Raw genomic sequence first — 20,202 nt, forward strand, 5'->3', positions numbered from 1 at the left:
CATAAACTTTTGAACCAACCAACCACCATCATCTCTGACTTCTGAATCACCTTGAAAGCTGGTGGCTGCATTCTGGTATATCAAAGGCTGCTGGATGATCCTCGTCTGCGGAGCGGTGCTGAACGTGGGGGTGATCATCACCGTCTGCTGCGGCAGCTGGGCCGGGGGCGGGGCCGGGGGCTGGGGGCGGGGCTGAAGAACAGGCGTGGCCCGCGGCGGGGTGGGGACCGTGGTGGGGGGAGCCTTGACCTGCAGGGCGGGAGCCTGCGGCGAGGCGGCAGCGGGAGAGAAGGCAGGTAGCGGGACCTGGCTGAAGGACCGCGACATTGCGGGGTCCCCCACTCCGCCCCCGCCACTGCCGCTGCCATTGCCGCCGCCGCCGCCGGGGAAGGAGCTACACAGCTGCTCGGAGAACAAGTCAGGGAACTCTCCAACTTGATTGCTGACAAACTGCAGCATCTCTGGAAAGAAACGAAAAGGAGTAATTTTATTGCCATCCAAAATATCTATTAACTTCCAAATTTGCTTAAGAAACTGAGGCATGGGGGCGCCTGGGTGGCTCAGATGCTTAAGCGTCTGCCTTGGGCTCAGGTCATGATGGGGGGGGGGGGCGGGGGCTGGTCCTAGGGTGGAGCCCATAGTCGGGCTCCCTGCTGGGTGGGGAGTCTGCTTCTCCCTCCGCCCCTCCCCCCACTCCTGCTTTCAGGCTCTCTCTCAAACAAATAAAAAATCTTAGAAAAAGAAAAGAAAAGAAACCGAGGCATGCAAAGCTAAAGGCTTTCCCACGAGCACAGCAGAAATGGGTCAGGAGACCCTCACCTCCCTCCCAGGAGGAGAGCCTCCTGAGCTAAGGTGGCCAACCGAGGAACAACAGGTCAGGATTCATCTGTCTGATGTTCTTCTCTCTCCCCACCCCACCTCCAGGCCCTTTCCACTAACTTTCCTGATTATATCAGGCCAAACAAGAGCCACCCCTGGGCTAGGTAAGTATTGCTTTTGGAGGTTATTGCTGGTCTTGTTTTGCAGTTGGGGACACTGGGGAGGAAAGTGGGTAGTCTCTGTCCTAAGGATTTCAAGCTCAGTAGCCTCAGGTGTGAGGCCACCGCCAACCCAGGACTGCTCCCCATGACCATGCATGGAATCAGGAGGTCAGGAGGTCTGGCCAGACCCTAAACTGCTCTCACCTCAGGCAGCCTTCCTTCCTCACCACAGGTAGCCTCTGGGCCTTCTCCCCAGAAAGCACATAGCCCTGGGCACTGGGCACTGTTGGTACCCTCAGGAACACTCAGGGATGACAAAATCAATAGCCTCCAAGTCCTGGAACTTCAGGGGGTGGAGTGGATGGAAAGATCATAATGGAAGTCCAGAACAGGGAAATAACTTGGCCAAGGTCCTACAGCTCATCAGGGCACAGCAAGGACTAGGACCAGTTCCTTGCCTCCCAGCTTCAGGCTCTTCTACTGCACCACAGCACACTCACTGCCAGAAGGTTGGGGCAGAGCAACCCCGGCCCTGGATTCTGTGTTCTAGAGGGCCCACCCTGGCCATGCTCCTTCTCTCGGGGCAAAGAGTTGTGGGACCACTGGGATGTGTGTTCCAAGTACCTGGGACCCCTTAAGTTCCCAGCCCAAAGGGGCCCAAATCTCTTCCCCTAGTTCACCCTGAAATTTACCAAAACCCAACTTAATCCACAACTAAAATTCATCTCTTGTGACTCCTGCCTCCCCACAGGGCTGGTCCCCATTAGAAGTCTGGAACCTTGGCTTTCTCATGGGTATTTTCAGACCTAAGGTTCTTCACACTGCTTCCATTCCCTCCCCCTTCCTCTCTAAGACATTCCCAAGGAGCTGCTGCTTGTTTTTGAACTGTACACGCTCCTCTCTAAACATTCAAGGTCGCTCGATGCTCTGACTTAGCCACCAAAACACCCCAAACCAAAAACAAACAAAAAACACACCAACTCTTTTCATTCTCCCAAACCTTTACCAGCCAAGTCCCTCCCACCTTCCCAGGTCTCTAACAGTGTGTGCACATGCACATGCTCCTGTGTGGTGGTAGCAGGTTGGGCTATGAAGAGTCCTATGTTATGCAAGCAGAAAGCTACTGGGGGTTTCTAGGATGACCATACAGGACGACTGAAGTTTAGCAGCTCATTACTTCCAGCGTTTCATCAGTTCAACCTGCTGACAAAACAGCATCTTATAAGATTAAATGACTATGTAGTAGTATTATTTACCAACACCTCAACACTGCTGTGTCCCCTCGACACTCAGCCTGCTGTGTGTGGGAAGGAGAAATGGGCACATTGCCACAGATATTGTAATTGGTACCAACCAATTCCAGTTCCTTGTAAATGATTAAACTAAGAAATGTCCTTAAACTCAGCACAGAATTTAAACAAAGCACACTTTAGCGCTAAACAATCCAAGCACAACACAAGATTTATAAAAAGTTTTAAGAAAATGCTTAAGAGAAACCTAATAACCTGTTGAACTTTTCATAATGCCCATAAAGTTCTTACCCTGTGGAATCAGCCCAGAGGTGTTTTGTGAGCCAAAAGAACGTCAATCCCTGATTGACTCTTTTCATCTATGGAAAGCTAAGGAGGGCACAAGGCAAGAGAGGCAAGAGGCTTGGCAGATGGGCACAGACTTCGGTACTAGGTAGGGTCTCAAGAGGGCAAGTCACCTCTCTACACGTGGGTTTCCTCACCACAAAAGGCTGCCTTAAGAATACTTGGCTTCTCTGTTGTGAGGATTGATAAATAATTTGTGCAAAGTGTTTGGTGAGAGGCAGACCCTTATAAGGGTCCCTATCAGTGGTAATTCCAGAGCACCTACCGCCTGGGCACTTGGCTCCACTGATCTCATCTAGTTGAGTGTTCTCTAAAACCTTTCGCGGAGAAAGACTTGGGCTGGCATGGTGAAGTAACCTGCAGAGGTCCTAAAGCTTGTTCACAAAGCAGGTTAAGAGAATGGAGGCAAATGGGATGCAACGACTTAAAAAAAATCAATCCTTTTCAACCCACACATGACAAGCTCCGGTGGTGTTATCTGCAGCAAGGCAGATAGGCACTGGGCTGAGACGCACAGAGGGGCCCCTTAAGACCAAGCATTTGAAGGAAGAAGTGATGGGAAGAGGCTCTTTGAGCCCCAGCTCCAGCAAGGCAGGTGGGGCCTTCCCAGGACCCCATCTGGTCTGCAGTGACAGAGGAGAGGAGGCCCCACCAGCCAGAACGAGGCCTGGAGAACCAAGATGCCAAAGGCCCACCTCGGGTACAGTTTTGCTCTAAAGCTCCAAGCTGTACCCGTGGGAGTATCCTAATGTCTCGTGTTCCCTGCTCCAATCACTGGAGTGCCGCAATTATAGAAGTTCTCATTTCCTCTGAGAGCCGTGAAACCCAGAAAAGAGAGGCCTGGAAGAAGGCACAAGCTTTATGGGGCTTTGAAAATGAAGTTCCAGATCCTGCACGATGAGCTGTGGTCCCTAGAGCGGAAGGCCAAACTTGGATGGGCCTCCTGGGAGCTAGGCAGGCCACCCTCTGGCCTGCAAATCCTAGCTTACAGCAGGGGTGCTCCTGGGTGTTACCCTCCTCAAATAAGCTACAGAACTATTTTTAGCTGGTTTTTTTTCTTAAATATTTTATTTATTTATTCATGAGAGACACACAGAGATGGAGAGGCAGAGACACAGGCAGAGGGAGAAGCAGGCCCCATTCAGGGAGCCCAACATGGGACTCGATCCCGGGTCTCCAGGATCACCCTTGGCTGAAGGCCGTGCTAAACTGCTAAACCACCCAGGCTGCCCTTTTTAGTTGCTTCTTATAAGGAATAATTTTGCTGCATCAAGGAAGCTGGGCCCCAAGAAATTACTCCTGAGTTTTGGTCTCGTTAAAGCTTGTGATCAAAATCAGAGACTGCAGCTGTCACCTGTGCATTGCAACCAGTCATGAGCCTCATCCGAAGAAACCCCAAGTTCATGTGCACTTTATGGAGTTTGCAACATGGAGGTAACATCAAGCACTTTGTCCTGCCCAGCTAGCAACATCTTCCTGAGAGGGAGGTGGTCTGAAATCTGGGCAGATTAATTTTGGTCAGGAGTATAGAATCTAAAGCCCCCAAATGAGGTAACATAGTCTCCAAACTGCATAGTCATGTCAGCCAATATCCTTTAGCAGGAATTTGCTACCTAGCCTAGGTATGTGCTGAGAGAATGATTTTAGAAAGGTCACTGATGCTCTTATATTTCGTATTTATTACCCCCTTGTGTTAGATAATGTTTTTTAATTTTTATTTATTTATGATAGTCACACAGAGAGAGAGAGAGAGGCAGAGACACAGGCAGAGGGAGAAGCAGGCTCCATGCACTGGGAGCCCGACGTGGGATTCGATCCCGGGTCTCCAGGATCACGCCATGGGCCAAAGGCAGGCGCTAAACCGCTGAGCCACCCAGGGATCCCTTAGATAATTTTTTAAAAAGATTTTATTTATTTATTTATGAGAGACACACACACAGAGAGAGGCAGAGACACAGGCAGAGAGTGAAGCAGGCTCCATGCAAGGAGCCTGATGTGGGACTTAATCCCGGGTCTACAGGATCAGGCCCTGGGCTGAAGGTGGCACTAAACTGCTGAGCCACCTGGACTGCCCCTGCCCAGATAATTTTTTTTTAAAAGATTATTTATTGGTGAGGGAGAGAGAGTGTACAAGCTGGGGGGAAGGGCAGAGGGAGAGGCAGGCTCCCCACTGAGCAGGGAGCCCCCATGTGGGACTCCATCCCAGGACCTTGAGATCATGACCTGAGCCATGAAGGCAGATGCTTAACCAACTGAGCCACCCAGGCACCCCAGATAATGTTTTAAATAACTACCTTTTTTTAAAAATCATAAAAGTAAACTCACTATTAAAAAATTTAGAAAAAAGTTAAATGAAAAAAAAAAATCCAGCAATTCCACCTCCCTGGGGCATCTACTTGTCAATGTTTTGATGTGTCCTTCCTCTACACAGGCATGGCTTGCTTGTGCACACAAGCACACGTGTGAGAACAGTTTTAAAAGTGGGATCACACTGAAGATGCTATTTTGTACCCTGCCCCCTTTATTTAATAAAACACAGAAAGTATTCAGTGTCAACCACTGTGGATTTAGCAGCATCCTTTGTTTGAGTCCCTCAGTACTGTATCATAGCATATTGTATCAACACACTAGAATTTAACCACTTAGTGATGACAAATGGCTGTTTTCAATTTTTTAGCATTAGAAACTTTTTTTTTTAAAAAGGATTTATTTAAGAGAGAGAGAACATGAGTGGAAGGGGCAGAGGGAGAGGGACAGCTCAAGCAGACTCTGAGCCGAGCACAGAGCCTGACGTGGGGCTTGATCTCACAACCCTGAGATCCTGACCTCAGCTGAAAGTAAGAGTCAGATGCTTAACCGACTGCACCACCCAGGTGGCCTCAGCATTACCAAGTCTTACAAAAATCTTTTCCCACTGATTTGATGATTGGGATAAATTTCTAGAAATTGACTGGCTGGGTCAAAAGACAGGTATGTGTGCTTTGGGGAGGCTGTAACAACCTATGCTTCTGCCAGCATTTCCCCACATCTGCTTCTGTCATCCAGACAGTGGGGAAAGAACAACATCAAACTGTTTCGGCTTGGATGAATGAGTGCTAATGAGGCTGGATGTCTCCCTGCCAATTTTATTGACTATTTGTATTTCTTTCTTTCTAAATTGCCTTCTCTTGATCTTTATGCATTCTTCTACTGGGTTGTCTCTTTTTACTGATACAAAAAAATTTCATATACTATGAGTATTTCCTCCTTATATATGTGCGTATATCTGCCACACTATTATTTTTTATTGAAGTATGGTTGACAATACAATCCACTTTATTTTTCTTTTAATTTGTTGAGAAAAAGAGGGGTGCCTGGGTGGCTCAATCGGTTAAGCATCTGCCTTCGGCTCAGCTCAAGATCTCAGGGTCCTGGGATCCAGCCCAGCCTCAGGCTCTTTACTCTGTGGGGAATCTGTTTCTCCCCCCCACCCCCATTTTCTCCCCCCTGCTCACGTGCTCTCTCACTCTCAAGTAAGATCTTCAAAAAAATTTTTTTTGTTGAGAAAATATAATGCCACAGTGATTACGTTATCATGCCCTAGCCCTATAACTTGGGGGTAAGTTTTACTTTTTTGGGTCACAGTTTTCTCATCTATAAAATGGGGTTGATATTATATTTACCTCATGGGGCTGCTGAGAGAGAGGTTGCATGGAGTCTAAAGCACAGTGCCTGGCACTCAGTAGTATCTAGTGCATGTTATTTGTGGCAGGTTTTTTTGACAGTTTTGCCTGGATTCTTGTTTTGCAAATGTGAATTTGTTCCAATGCATTTGGCTATATTAGGGAACAATTTGGGCATGTCACGAATTTTGTGTTTACTTATGCATGAGAGAAACACTAGGAAATGCAAAACACACCCAGCTGAAATGAGCCACATAGGGGTATACAAAATGAGCACAGGTGCACACCTCAAACATCCACCAGCTTTGTCAGGTCACAGCATGTATTAGGAATCATAACCATCCACATCTGGATCAGAACTTTCCATCGGACTGCAGACATCCCTTCGTCCATCACCTCACAATAACTCAGAAGCTACAACTTCTAACACTCACTTCCACAAGCAAACCTCAGGTCTTTTTTAGGGTAAGGGGCCCCATTTCTTGTGGTATTTCATATTTCTTACTGACTTAATAATCTATAAAACTAAGCTGTTTTATTAGGTTTTTAGCTCTTAGTTTTTTCAGGTTATCTTTTTTTTTTTTTTTTTAATCACTTCTAAAGATTTTGAGTGTTGTGACCTGAATCCCATTTCCCGGGACGCCTGGGTGGCTCAGCGGTTTAGAGCCTGCCTTCGGCCCAGGGTGTGATCCTGGAGTCCTGGGATCAAGTCCCACATTGGGCTCATTGCATGGAGCCTGCTTCTCTCTCTGCCTCTCTCATGAATAAATGAATAAAAAATCTAAAAAAAAAAAAAAAAAAAAAGAGTCCATTTCCCTCATAAGCCTTCTGGTTTGCATCACATGATTTTGCTCAGTGCAGTGATTTTTAGGAATGTATATGTTGTATTATAGCAGAACTGACTATATGCAAATGCTAATACTGTGTAATGAAATTACCTGGTTTTTGTGTTACACTGAAAAAGTTCCTCATCCCCAAGATTATAAGGACATTCATCTAAACTTTCTTAATTTAGTGTCGTTCACTTAGTCTTTCACATTAGATCTGCCCAACCAACATAAAAGAGTAAGTGTGGCATGTGATGTTTGTAGGCTGCTGGGAATTAGATGGACCACAACCAGTGAGCAAGAGGTAAACACAAAAGTTAATTCCCAACAAGTATGCTTCTTTAAGAAACAAGTATCCTGCACTCAAGCTGATGATCCGATCTTCCCTCTTAGGATTTTTTTTTTCTTTTTTCTTTTTCTTTTTCTTTTTTTTTTTTATTCTTTATTTATGATAGTCATAGAGAGAGAGAGAGAGGCAGAGACACAGGCAGAGGGAGAAGCAGGCTCCATGCACGGGGAGCCCAATGTGGGATTCGATCCCGGGTCTCCAGGATCGCGCCCTGGGCCAAAGGCAGGCGCCAAACCGCTGCGCCACCCAGGGATCCCTTTTTTTTCTAATAATTAAAAAAGAAATCAAATGTAGACTAGTATCAAACCTGAAGGTCAATAGTGAGATAGCTTTTTCTTTCTCTACCATTTTGCTATCTGTAATCACCACTGCTTTCTCAGGACCTCAAACATGAGTTACCCCCTTCAGGTCACCCAGAAGAGCAGTTCAGGAGCTGGGCTGACACCTACACCCTTCGCTGTAGAAACCCTGGAATGCAATAATATAAGGAACGCAGGGACAATTATAACAAATTCAGGCTATTCGTGCCTAAAATCACTCGAAACACCAGGGAGCACATTTGCTAAGAAGCTCATAGCACAGGGACAGCATCATGTACATCAAGGGAATTCTGGGTCACCTTCCTGGGAGACAGGGAGTCTGGAGGAGGGCTGAATGACACCGGATGGCAAACTAGTGACTCAGGCATCCTATATTTTAGGCAAGGGATGAGTACACTCTTTTTACTGGCAAAGAAACCACAAAGGAAAATCAGGCAGGGAGGTGGGATTCTCAAATGCTCGTGTTACATAACACAAATGTATCACTGCATATATCAAATATTACATAATGAAATAAAACATTTGAAAATTAAGAGTAAAAGAAAGCACAAAGGGAAGCGAAAGTCATTCTCCAATGGTCTTCTGGTCTGCTCTGTCTGACTCTCTCTCCCTATCTGCCAGGCTGGGTGTCAGGGGCAGGTTCAGAATCCCAGCTGGGCCGGCCAGTCCTAACTTCTCTGTCCAACACAGCAGGGCCCCCAAGCAGCTCTCAGTTTCAACCAGGAGAATAATCTTCAGCATCACCTTCAATTGGTCTTTCTTCTTTACTCTACCAGAAGTTTACTATGAACTTCATGGTATCAGAGTTCTCTTTGCTTAACTTCTATACTCTACCTTGATTGGTATCAAGAGTTCTTTCATGGTATCAGAGTTCTCTTTGCTTAACTTCTATACTCGACCTTGATTTTAACTGTAACCTCCTCCCTAGTGACAACTGTCTTCTTTGAGTATCTTGTTGGTCCAACAGTCTCTCAAATCAAATCTCTCAAATCTCTCAAACACAAGCTTCAAAGCTTCCTACCGATTGCTCCCTCCTACTCCAAAGGATTTCACTTCCCACTCTCCTTAGCTCATCATCCACCTGGGGAAAATACCCACACCCTTTCCTGCACATACCTTTGGCAGGATTAGGGAGGGAATCCTTCTCTGTGACTGCCATGCCTCACCTCTTCTGCTTGTTACCACCCTCTTCCTTTCTGAATTTCACAATTCTATTTCAAAATCACTTAAAATTACTCTCAACCAGGACACTCTTTTCTATCTCAGATCCAGTCATCTTTGTGCTCTTGGACCCATCTGTGATTTATTTGTTAAGAAAAATTATCTGAGGGGTGGCTCATTTGGTTAAGCATACCCTTGATTTCAGCTCAGGCCTCAGGGTGGTGAGATCATGGCTCCTTGCTAGATATGAAGCCAGCTTATGGTTCTCTCTCCCTCTGCCGCCCTCCTAACCCCTGCTTGCACATGCGCTCTCTCTCTCTCTAAGATTTTATTTATTTATTCATGAAAGACAGAGAGAGAGAGAGAGAGAGAGAGAGAGGCAGAGACACAGGCAGAGGGAGAAGCATGCTCCATGCCAGGAGCCCTACGTGGGACTCGATCCCAGGACTCCAGGATTGTGCCCTGGGCCGAAAGCAGGCGCTAAACCGCTGAGCCACCCAGGGATCCCACATGCTCTCTAAAAAAAGAAAAGAAAAAAAGAAAAGAAAAAAGAAAAGAAAAGAAGGAAAGGAAAGGAAAGGAAAGGAAAGGAAAGGAAAGGAAAGGAAAGGAAAAAGGAAAGGAAAGGAAAAAGGAAAGGAAAGGAAAGGAAAGGAAAAAAGAAAAAATTACCGAAACTTGAAAATAAGGCCAAAAAAAAAAAAAAATGTTCCTTTAGAGTCATACTAGAGGTAGTCATGTCTACCCTGTCTACACAAAGGCCATCTGATATGCTGTGTAAACATAAACTTGTTTGACTTTCTATTTACTATGGATTAGGCCCACATTCTGTAAAGTTAGATGTTCACTTATAGAAAATCGATAAGCTGCAAATGATTTAAAAAAAGATGAACTCAAAGGCTTTGTTTTTTTATTGCCCTGTAGGACACTGACCAGTTTTGCATCTATATTTGCAATCGTATTCCCGCATCCTCTTTTAAACTACATAAATATCAGTTTCTTACATTCTCTTTGGATCCAGTTTTGTCATCCTGACGGTTTTCTCATTAATAATGTTAATAAATCTCTGATATGTGCTGATATCAGTCTAAGAGTAGGTTTATAACATTAAAAAATTTTATTTTGCCACATTACATGTAATAAGTTATATTTTTAAATGCTTTTCTTATATTTTATGCTTCACAAGTGCACGGACAAACTCTGTTCCCCTGTACCTCTCCAAGCACTAACCACTCTGGCAGTTAAAAAAAAACTGGCATCAATTCACTGAAATGCTCCCCAAAGCAACTTTCAGGCAATCTGTAAAAATGGCAATTATGCTTTCTGAACCAAAACTGGAAGGGACATATCACCTCACAATGGGACAAGATATTTTTGAAATCCAGGTTATCCTGGAAAATCTGGACAAATCTGCAATTTCTGCAAAGCTTCTACTTTTGGTGGAGTGGGTACGTAAATGCAAAAGGATTTAAACATGTTGAGCACCCACTGTGTGCTGGCCTAGAGAGATGATAAAAAAAAACTCCTTAACCTCAATGAGTTACTGCAAGTGACATAATCACAGCAGCAAGGAAGACACTGGGAAGGGACAATGGAACAGCTTCCTGAGGGAGCTAGACTGAAGGCTGGTGGGCACCCAAAATGAATTCTAGGCCCAGGGAATCTCACAAGCCAAGGCTTGAAGGCACAAAGCTAGCATGGTGGGCTGTGGAAGAGAATGGGCAACTGGTAGGGCACCAGGCTGGCCAGGTAGGTCAAGGTCAAATCATGACAGGTTCTATAGCTCATGGTGATGAACTTGGTCTTTCTCCTTATTAAAACAGGAGATGCCACATCAAGTCATCCAACAATGCTCTAGGAAGGGGAGGCCTCTCTAGCTCAGTGGTTGCTCATGCTGGTTTATACAGGGGGGGTGCTGGCTTCCCCAGAACACATCATGAACACATTAAGTATCATCCTAAGCACAAACTTAGGACTGAATTCTGACTTGAGAGGATAATATCAGAACAGCTGGAACAAAAAGTTGGGTAACTTCAACTGATGAAGAGAATCTTCTGAAAACTGATTCAAGAAAAGTTCTAGTTATATGTGAGGTTCTAGAAAATGGCCCACACCAGGAAACAGGCCACCTCCTAGGGACTTTGTGAAGGGAAGTATGGCAAAGAATCATAGTAAGGGAGAAAAGCAGGAGGTCAAAAAGCTAAAAACTAAGAACAAACTGGAAGGCCAAACAGAAAAGGGATTCCCAAGTATAAATTCACATAGAACTGGCTGAAGAAGACCTGGCTATTGGATTAGCAACACTGGGCCATGAATCTAGCAGTGCAACTGTCAAGCTGCCTTTGGAAAAGAAATCTCCCTGAGCGTCCATTTCCTTTAGATATGGGAATAACCAAACTCTGATATAGGTATATATATCACATACACACATGTGTATGTGTATACATAAATGCACACACATATATACATTTTATAAACATATATATGAATATACCCAGAACATAAAAAAGTATTTGATTCTTTCATAATGTTGTTTTATTTTTAAACATAACAAATATGAAAGGGCATCATCTCCAGGTTAGATTCTAATTTAACCCTTGAATAAAAACCAATGGTCACGCTATGGATTTTTTTTAAAAAGATTTATTTATTTGAGAAAGAGACAGCATGAGCAGGAGGGGCAGAGTGGGGAGAAATTTAAGCAGCCTCTGTGCTGAGCACGGAGCCCGATATGGGGCTCGATACCACAATCCTGAGATCACAACCTGAGCTGAAACCAAGAGTCAGATGCTTAACCGACTGTGCCATCCAGGCGCTCCACATTATTGACGTTTAAAAGCAAAAGTAACTCAGTGATGAAGCTAATAAACTTATTTTCTAATTAGATATCACACTTATATTTTATTTAAAAGTATAGAGGTGGCTATGACTAAAATTAATTTCTTATTGATTCTAGGTGAACAACATAATAATAGCTATCACTGACACCTACTTAGTACTTTATATAAATCCTAAGACCAGTATTATTCTTTTGCTTTTCAAGTGAGGAAAATAAGGTTCAAAGAAATTAAATTACTTGCTGGAGCCCCCCTCATAAGATACAAAGTGGCTGAACCAAGATTTGAATTGAGATAGATTTAGGTTTATCTGAATCTCTCCTCTATGCACACAATTTTCCCCTATAAAACAAACATTTCTTGGATTTTACATTTATGCTCATCACAACCTGGAAGAGAGACTCAAGAGAGACTTGGAGTGACAATAAAATAAGGAGAATTTAGAGGTGTGTGTGTGTGTGGGGGGGGTGCTTATGTAATCCATCTCATTATTTCCAATATTAAGTTCAATGTGAATGGAAGATTAATCTCAAGGTAAGCATGCATGTAACTGACTCACCGGGGGAAGAGGGGAGAGATATTTTTGCCTGGCTATTTGTGTTTTGTGAACATACCTTCCTACTCAAATGATTACATTATTCTCCAAATGAGACTTTCTGCCTCGACAAGATGCTTTTTCAAGTGTCTCTCCTTTAAAATACAAAGCAAATCAATAAAGACACATCCTTTAAGATATGCAGTCAACAAACATTAACAGAGTTTGCTATGTGCCAGACACAAAATTAAATGCCTTCAAGAGGTATGTGTTTTGATGGCAAAACCCTGTATAAAACATCTGCCGTGGCCAGGTGCCAACTGTTAGGATAAAAAGAAGGTGCACAATGTGAAAAGTACCTGTGGCTTATGTTGCTTAAAAAGCTTTTGTTGTTGTTGATTTTTACTGCTATTTATCTGGTGTTTGTGTGTAAGTATACATTTATATGCAAAATTTAAGCATGACTTTTTTTTTTCTTAACTGGAAAAGAACCTCATTAGCACTGTCACCCAGTTGTTTTTGCTTTTAACACCTTGCTGGCACTTTCACACATATGGTGGTATATAATCTTCAAATCACCCTGTGACGTAAATGTTTCAAGTACTCTTTTTAAAGAGTTAGTATGTATAAAGCCCAGAGAATAGTGCCTGACACAAAAGTTCTTGAAAGGTGGTGGTGGCGGTGGTTACACAGAAGAAACAAGTCCAAGTCCAAAGAGGCAGTGACCTGCACATGGTCATAGGCAGGTGGGTAAGAGTGTGGCAGTCTCCTCTTCCAAAGCCTGTGATCGTTTTGCAAGCACCCTGCACCAGAAGTTGCCCCAACCATCACACCATGGAGCTTCCTTTCCGGATGCCCCGCCTCATGGCCTGGGCTCAGAATGAATGCTGCAGTCAATAACCAAAGGCCGTACCACCCATGCAAGAGCCCCACCCTAGGTCCCAGCCAGCAAACCCAGGCCTCCAATCCTTACCTAAGGCCAAATGAGAGGTGTCAGTTTATTGGCACCCCACGTTTGAAAGGCTGTCCCTCTTATTCCACTCATTACTTTGAAATGCCTACTCTTAGGAAGAGGTTAAGAAGAGATTCTAAGAACGACAACTAAGATGAAAACATCTGAGCCAATTAGTGGTAGCAATAATATAGTATATAACTGTTGTGTCAGCAATTGTGTTAAGCGCTTTGCCTAGATTTCCTCATTTAATCTCCACAACATTCTGAGGTAGACACCAGTATCACCTCCATTTCGCAGACAAGGAAAATGAGGCACAGAGAGGTTAAGTAACTTGTCCAACATCACCCAGTCAGCAGGTGATGGTGCTGGAATTTGAGGTCAAGCTCTTAATTGCCACACCGTACAGATGCTTCGGTTCTATTATTGAATGGACGTCACCAAACAGAACCTGGCACCGGGCAGATGGTCATTTAGTGCCTCACTTACAAATGAGAGCCAACATCCCCCACTGAAAAGGGAAGGACTGTCATCTCTGGTCTTCCCTTATTTCTCGGCTCTTCACCTGCTCTGCCCTGCATCATATTGCTTTCACTCTCCTGGAAAGAGTGAAAAGTAAACAAGATGCAAAGAGTACAACTCCAAGGAACCAATACTGTATGGTCCTGTTCTAGAAGACAAGGGCATCACACTTCACAGTGGCAGGGAACCAAGGGTGCATGAAATCAATAGCGAGCTAACCACCCTCCTGACTCTTTTGGGGGCAGAGTCTCCATTGAGAGGATTCTCAACCGTGTTCGGTCCTGAAACCAGCCAGGAAAAGGTGAAAGACCTCTATAACCCACCACCCCATCCTTCCACTCACTACCACCTCCAAACCTCCCTAAGACTAAGGACAAAACAAATACTTGCAAATTAGGTTATTAAGTTGTGCTACAAACACCCAACCAGGGATCCCTGGGTGGCGCAGCGGTTTGGCACCTGCCTTTGGCCCAGGGCGCGATCCTGGAGACCCGGGATCGAATCCCACATCGGGCTCCCGGTGCATGGAGCCTGCTTCTCCCTCTGCCTGTGTCTCTGCCTCTCTCTCTCTCTCTCTCTCTCTCTCTCTCTGTGACTATCATAAATAAATAAAAATTAAAAAAAAAAAAAAAAAACCACCCAACCAGCACCTGCATATCCTGTGTGTTATGGTGTTGAGAGCTGGAGGATGCTGAGCACCTACCATGGCTCCAGCTCAGAGCAAGGACTCCGACGGACTGGTTCCCTTCCCACCTCCCCATCTCACAGGGAAGAAAAAGCCAACCAACTACCATGCACCGTGACAAGGGTGAGAACAGACAAGTGCCTCACAAAGAAAGGGCTGTCAGAGAGTAGAGACAGCATGGATCCATGCTGGAAGGCAGTGGATGAAGAGGTTTAGGAGTTAGACAGAAGGAAGTATTGTAGGCAAAGGAAACAGGCTGAGCAAAACCACAGCACCAGGAAATGCCCTGCAAGCAGCTGAAGTGGAGAGATAGAAGGAGCTGCTTCTAATTAACTTGTGAAAGGCCTTAGTGGCACCCTTAGGCATTTGGCTCTTATTTTGGAGGTAAGGAGAGACATAGGGAATGTAGTGGACATTTGCTAGTGGACATTTGTGGGTTGTCCATCATTCAACGCACCCCATTAGCACCCTGATATTCCTAGTGGAGAACCCCCATCAGGTGGTCTTGGTAGGAGGTAAGGCTTTCTGTCACCCAGCCTGGATTCATGCATACCCCCAACTGGGAGTGACCCAGGAAAGCAATGGGGTCCTAACCCAGTTGCCCCTGGGCTATCCTTAGCTGAGCCTCCCTTGGTTCTGGCCCATTTTCCAAGTTTGGCTCTGCAGCTTCTCTGGCCAGTTCGTGCACCACTGTCCTTCCAATAAATTCCTTTTCTGTTTAGGCTACCCAGAGGCAGTTTTTGCTGCTTATCACCCAGACTCTTGAGAGCACACTGAAGCACCAGAGGGAGGGAGCTGATCAAAATCGTGTTTGAGAAAGATAACAGTTATCAGGACTGTGGCCAGCCCATGGCCTACACAGCAAGGCAGGTGCCTTTCGGAAGGGCTGGTCCCTCAGCCTAGAGCATGACTCCTCTCTCTTGCCCCTTTAGCCTTGAGGCCTCAGCTTACAAAGTACCTCCATAAGAACCTTCTCTGATCCCACCTCTCCACTCATTCAGTGCCCCTCTTGGATGTCATCCCAGACCTGTGGGTTCTTAGACACTTGGCAGTTCGAGAACCTCAGTCCTACACTGTATTCTGGCCACCCTGAATCATGTTCTCAGAGTGTGCCAAATTATTCTCAATGAACACCCTGACCCTAAAGTTCTATCCCCTCATCCTTCACATCTCGGCTCAGATGCCAAAGTCTCTGTGAAAATTTTGCTAATTCTGTTCCTTAGTGCTCAAAAAACTTGGGAAGGTTTGTCCTTCTGTTATGACCTCTGTTGCATTTCGCTTTGTATTAGGTCAGGTTGTTTGGAGCTCAGCTCCTTGAATGTTGGGACTGTTTCACACTCATCTCCAATACCCCCAAAGAGTCTAACACTGTGCTGGGAATATGTTGGTACTCATTCATGCTGAACTGGTTTGAACAAATTTTAAAAATTATATTTAAAAATTTTTAAATAACTTCTGACCAGAGCAGGGGCTCCTAGACAGGCTTCCTGAGTCAGGACACCTCCCACCTCGTTCCCACAGGGCAGGAAAGAGTATGGGAACCCACGTTAGAAGGCCCAAATACAACTCCTGACTCTGTCAGCATGGGAAACCTTGGGCAGTTCATTCTATTTCTCCGTCTCAGTGTCTCATCTGCAAAACAGGAATAAAAATCAAGCATCTACCTCACGGCACTGTCAGGAAGATGAATGTATCAGAAGGACTTTTGTAAAGTCCAAGGCTTCACCATAAATTTCATACTTAGCAAGAAGCATTATCTTCCCCTGTTGCTGTGGGATGGTGAAGGCCTGAGCTAGGCAGACACCAGTTTAACAAGGCAGCTCTACATCTGGTTTGGCAGAAGGAATTTCATCACTGGTCCAAACCAGACTCTGAACCAAACAGACCAGTTCCACAGGCCAGATGATAAAGCCAGATTATAAGGGCCATTTAGACACATATTCATTAGCAATTCCAAAGGGCCTAAGTAATGCAGAAAGAGCTCTGCTTTTCCAGTTTCCAAGCCTGTCAATGGTTTAGGATTAGTTTCTAAACAGAGGTTCCCCAGGGAGTCTTACCTGGAGGCCCAGCCTCTGAGATCCTGCTACTCTTTAAAAAATTCCATCATGTCAACAAGTTTAACCCTTGAATCCTGTGGTCTAAGAATGGAACACTTTCCCCTGCACTCTGTGACTACTCCTTTGTGTCCTGCCCACCACACCTACAAAAGCCCTTTCAAAAGGGAGAAATAAACATTTCAAAACAGTATCCTAAAAAAGGCCCTTTGGTCCTAAGAGTCAACTTGCAATGTGAAGTTCCTCATTCATTCTCAGATATGGTCAAAAGAGAACGTCAGTTCCTGCCTTCTTCCTTTTATATGCTTGGGCTCGATTACTTCTTGCGGCATGTGACGTAGCTATCCCCAGCCTCCACCTCACAGCAGAAACTAAGACTCAGAGAAGTGCTGTAGGACCCAGGGAAGTCACCTGAAGGGCAGCACAGAGCAGACCCTTCTAGACCTTCTAGACCCTTCTCACACAAGTGAGAAGTGAGCAGAGGCTCCTCAGTCCCCCTGGCCTTAGCCCACCACACCATCTTGTGTTTGCAACTCGGAAGCTCACTTACGTCAGACAGCACAAGGTATAGGAAAAGGACACGGGTGTTGTTGGAGTGAGGCAGGTCTGGATTGAGGTCACCATTCTACCGTTTACTAGTTGTGTGGTCTGGGCCTCAGTTTCTCATCTGTAGCGTACCACAGAATTGGGAGAAAGGATTAAAAGCAAAAACATATTAGGAGACAACGTAGACAAAAGGCCATATGTGCTGTGTGAAGGGCAGGGTCCTTGCTTCCCCTGCCAGCGCTGCACACAGAGCCCAGCACAACACATGCCCTGGGTAAAGGTCTCAGCTGCAGGGCTGCTTAGACACTGCAAGGCCCACGGCTGGTGCTGCAGACACAGTGATTTCAAAACCTGCTGAAGGATGGAAAAGTAGGGGCAACTGCAGAGGCAGTCAATAACAACAAAGAAAAAGACGAGTCACATTCTTTGAGAGAACACCAATGACTTTTAAAGTTCAAAGGAAGGTATGATGAGAACAGGGCTATTCATAACAAACGATACTTCCTAAAATGTCTGCCAATTTTGGTGAAAAGTCATCGTAAGAGAATTCGGGTAAAAGGAAACAACTTCCAGGACACCATTTATAGTGATGGAAAGCCCCCAAAATTTTTTCTGAGAGGATGCACTGAAATTGCAGGGCAGCAAGGGTTGCTACCATGAAGCTATATGAAAGAGCACAGCCAGAGAAGAGAGTCCCAACGAAACAAGGTAAAACAAATCATTTTTCAAGTCCCCCCAAGTAAAGAGCTGAAAATGAGGAACTGCTGTACATTCAGGAGTTTTGTTTTGTTTTTTTTAAGTAGAATCCACGCTGGGCCTGGGGCCCAAACCCACAAGCCTGAGATACAGACCCAAGCCGAGACCAAGAGTGGGAGGCTCAACAGACCAAGCACCCTGCGCCCCAAGGATCAATTTGAAAAGTAAAGAGAGTGAGCAAACCATATGAACGATCGCTCCAAGAAACCAAAAGTGGCAGAGGTCACAAGAACCAGGGTCCTGGGCAAGCAAAGAGAACATCTGAGGCACAGGACGGGATCATTCAGAAAGCTGGTTGCTACCCATTGACTATCCAGGAGCCTCAAATACAGAAATGTCAAGTGAGGCTCTGGAGGCCAGGACAGAGGGGTTTGTATATGTGTGTCGTCGGGGGCTGAGGGAGCGCTCTGAGCTCTAGAATGGCACACAGGTGGCAAAGACAGGCAGACTAAAGGGACAGAGTTCTGGACTCTACCAGGAAACTGAGGGGAAACAGGCCCTCTTCTACACGCTGATAGTGATGTGAATTGGTACATCCACTGTGGACAGAAGTTTCCTAGGATATCTTAAAACTGCAAACTCATGGGGCCAGAACAGAATATTAGTTCCTGTCTCTTCCTTTTATACGTCTTATATTATCTGATTCTTGCAGCATCTGTGATGTAGGTATCACCACCCCCACTTTGACCCAGCAATCCCATTTTTTGTCATTTATCCCACACTTAGATCTGCATGTGTATAAAATTCTGAATTTACAAAGCTAGTTACCACAGCACTGTGGTTTTGTTTTTTTTTTTTAGTTTTTTTTTTAAGTAGGCTCCACATCCAGTGTGGACCAGCCCAACACAGGGCTTGAACCCACAACCCTAAGGAACAATACCTGAGCTGAGATCAAGAGTTGGATGCTTAACTTACTGAGCCACCCAGCCGCCCCAGCATTGTTTATAATAGCAGAACTAGAAACACCCTCAAATATCCACCATAAAGGGACTGGATGAATGTGTTACAGGCATCCATGCAATGGAAAACCATGCAGCAATGAAGATTGGAAAGATCTCTAATATATACAGTTAAGTGAAAAAAACAAAGGTAAGATACAGAAGAAAAAAGCCTGTCACATGCTACCCATTTGTGCAGAAATAAAAAAGGGGAGCGAATATTAAAATCCACACTTATCTGCTTATATTTGCATTAAGCAAGTTTTGAAAAAGGTAAAAGAAACTAAAAAATGAATTACTTATGAGGAGGCAGAGTTGGTAGATGCTAAGCACCAGGGGGAAGGGCTGGGAGCATGACTTCACAGTACCCTCTCACATTTTTTTATTTCACCATATGAACATCTTGCCTTTTTGAATAAATAAAAATATTTTCCGAGTACTAAGTCCCAATCAGCACAGCAATCCCAGCAAATGTAAAGCCCTGGAGAGTTTCCAAACTGGAAGGGCCACAGCTGGTCTTGTGAAGGAGCTATAACCCACCTCGTGATGGAGTCCTCTTTGGGAAACATACACCAATGAACTGACTCCAAAGTGACTTGCTCCTACGTGTTCAGGACAATAGTACTTATGTTATGAAAAGCTGCAAATGACGTAAACGTTCCACGGGATGTGGATATGCAAGGGCCTGCCTATTTGGGTGGATTACACTGGATTATATGGCTATTCCACCTAAACTATTTCAACACCTAGCAACCCCTACATAAAAATGTAACAATTTGTGCACACATTAATAGAACTCACACAGAATCCAGAGGATACTGACAATCTGATAGTCAGAAAGCGCTTTCTGAATCAAGTTGTTAAAGAACTTCTTAAATTATGAAATGGAGAAGAGAAATATATATATATATTATATATAATATATATATTTTATGCCAATACATGAGCTGAGTAGGAGAACGACAGAAAAGACTGTTCAGGGGGTACCTGGGTCATTCAGTGGTTGAGTGTCTGCCTCTGGCTCAGGTGGTGGGGTTCTGGGGTCGAGTCCCACATCAGGCTCCCCACTAGGAGCTTGCTTCTCCCTCTGCCTATGTCTCTGCCTCTCTGTGTCTTTCATGAACAAATAAATAAAATCTTAAAAAAAAAATACTGTTCAATAAACATTAGGCCAAAGGCCTGGGTGTGAATGCAGAACAGTGTTTGTCAAGGGCATAGCCAGACAGACCCCAGGAGGAGTCAGTGATCTGAGCAACCTCAGAAAACTTTATATCCTAGGAAACTGAACTAGAGGAGATCAGGAACTAAGATGAGGTAGGAAATAAACAAGCTGTGAGCAACAGCAGCTCTTCCCACCCAAACATTAGCTACAGTGATCTATGTTCAAGAGTCAAAACAAAGTTTAGGTCTTGAAAATGATACACCCAAGGGTAAAAAGTAGATCTGTGCTTCACCTTACTGAGCAATTTCCCCAAACACACTC

At 44.8% G+C, this 20,202-nt stretch overlaps 1 protein-coding gene across 2 annotated transcripts in view; it reads right to left on the reverse strand.

Moving 5' to 3' along the window:
• The window catches only part of SREBF2 (sterol regulatory element binding transcription factor 2), a 62,352-nt gene that overhangs the window by 36,238 nt on the left and 5,912 nt on the right, over positions 1-20,202 (reverse strand). For both annotated transcript variants that reach the window (XM_072740981.1, XM_072740980.1), the window contains exon 2: positions 51-461. In XM_072740981.1, the coding sequence (XP_072597082.1) occupies positions 51-461 (411 nt within the window). The remainder of the gene's footprint in view (positions 1-50; positions 462-20,202) is intronic.

The sequence above is a fragment of the Vulpes vulpes genome, chromosome 16 (genome assembly GCF_048418805.1).
Source record: "Vulpes vulpes isolate BD-2025 chromosome 16, VulVul3, whole genome shotgun sequence".
NCBI classification, from domain to species: Eukaryota; Metazoa; Chordata; class Mammalia; order Carnivora; family Canidae; genus Vulpes; species Vulpes vulpes.